At 43.5% G+C, this 1,850-nt stretch overlaps 1 protein-coding gene across 1 annotated transcript in view; it reads right to left on the bottom strand.

Annotated features, from left to right (window-relative positions):
• cfap61 (cilia and flagella associated protein 61) overlaps positions 1 to 1,850 on the bottom strand; it is a 50,642-nt gene that overhangs the window by 7,710 nt on the left and 41,082 nt on the right. Inside the window, exons 15-16 of the mRNA XM_015378986.1 lie at positions 1,655 to 1,823; positions 522 to 699 (exon numbers count right to left, since the gene is read on the bottom strand). Coding sequence (XP_015234472.1) covers positions 522 to 699; positions 1,655 to 1,823 — 347 coding nt within the window. The remainder of the gene's footprint in view (positions 1 to 521; positions 700 to 1,654; positions 1,824 to 1,850) is intronic.

Raw genomic sequence — 1,850 nt, 5'->3', positions numbered from 1 at the left:
ACATGTTTCCAGAAGCTTCACTGTCGTTTGGAGATAAAGTGACACTTCTTGCTCCTCGCAGCAGGAGGAACAGACCCTTTATTCAGATCTTGACTCCATCAGAGACAAACACACATTTCCATGCACTCTGCGGTTCCCTTTAGTGGCTGTAGTGAAATATGGAAATAAACATGCTATTTCTGAGCATCTTCTGTTGTAATTTGCATTTATTAATGCTTTTCCTTCATGACTTAGATCAGCCAATTAGTGAGAATAAAAGCCTCACTGTGGATGGCAGCAATTCCTTCAGAGAGCAGATTGATTTTCCTAATGACTCTGTGTATCTCGCTGCCTCTCAGACACCGATCTGATAATGGAAACATGGATGGAAGAGGCCGACCTGATTCACAGAGATGAAAGATTTCTCTTCAGCTAATTAGCGGCTAATTATAGCGGAGCACTTCAGCGTTGACTGGCGCAGCAATGACATGCTGCTGATTCATTTTAGGGCCCGGCTTTGGATGGAGGAGGGGTCCACTTACCCTCTATATTCAGGAAGTTGTCCAGGAGCCAGCGGTGGGCGGCCATGCCGTCATGGAGGTCGTTGATGGTGAAGAGGTTGGAGGGGATGGGCCCCGTGAAGCTGCACTCCAAGACCTCGGGGTCCAGCTGGCTGTTTGTAACAGGCTGGGTGATATCCACCCCGGTGGGACAGGGGACCTGCAGCAACATCCCGGGTTAGACTTCAGAAAACTGAACCAAAAAACATTTAAAGATGGATTGATGGAGGAACAGATTAAAGCACAATGTAGATATACAGTAGCAACCATTAAAAATGGCCCCTCCCACTCAAACGCCAGCCAGCTTCCAGCCACTGGAGTGACCCCCTCTGCATATATTTTTACTCCTCTCTTTCACTGAATTACAGGGTCTGACCAGCAGATGGCGCATCTCTTTAGAGCTTAATGTCCACAAATTATGACAGAAAGAATATTTTGGTAAAAAGATTGTTGTTGATTGATGTTTAAAAAAGGACCAGCCAAGGAAAGTCAGGACATTTTGAATGGCTTCTACTGTAGCCGCGTATGCCCGACGTCCCAGAATCTCCTAAAACGCTGGAATATGCCGAACTTCCGTGTATTTTTTCAATTTTGTGTGTATGCATAGAGTATTGATAATGTATGGAGCCCCTAAAGGGACATGGAGGGGAAAAAAAGAACTTTTGCGAGATCCCGCAAAAGTTATGCAGGATCTCGCAAAAGTATTGCGAGATCCTGCACAACAAAAAAGCTGCTCAGAATTAGTTGTATTATCTAGTTTGGATGAAAAAAAAAAGAATTTTCTTTAAACAAATCAAATAATCTTAACAATATTCAGTCTTACTAAGAAAATACATTGAAAAACAAGTGTAATAAGACCAAAATGCTGAATTCAAGTTTATTAAACTTGTATAGATTTTCCTTTTTTGCAGTGCATGTGTTTTGAAAAGCGTGTGAAGAACTTTTTTCAGTTTATTATTAAGTCTCTGTAGTTTACGGAGACTTAATAGTATTGGCTAGTACTGTAATATATTTTTCTCCTTTGCTCTTACGATGGTTGGTTTGGTTGTTTGGTGCTTTCTGAGCATTTCCAGCAGCAGGATTTTTAGTTGCTCTGTAACAGACGTTTGTCTCACCTGGTACTGAAGGCCTGTGCAGAGGATCAGGTAGTCATATCGGACCTTCTTCCCATCAGAAACCAGGACGAATTTGGACTTTCTGTTGATCTTCACCATCTTTCCTTCCATCACACGGATGCAGGAGAGCAGGGGGGTCTGGGCCAGGCCTCTGCTGCTGAAGGCGTGGCTGCAGGAGATGGAGAGGAGGTGGAGA

Source organism: Cyprinodon variegatus, unplaced genomic scaffold (genome assembly GCF_000732505.1).
Source record: "Cyprinodon variegatus isolate N-32 unplaced genomic scaffold, C_variegatus-1.0 Scaffold183, whole genome shotgun sequence".
NCBI lineage: Eukaryota > Metazoa > Chordata > Actinopteri > Cyprinodontiformes > Cyprinodontidae > Cyprinodon > Cyprinodon variegatus.
Note: the sequence above shows the minus strand (reverse complement) of the source record. Positions and strands in the feature narration are given on the sequence as shown.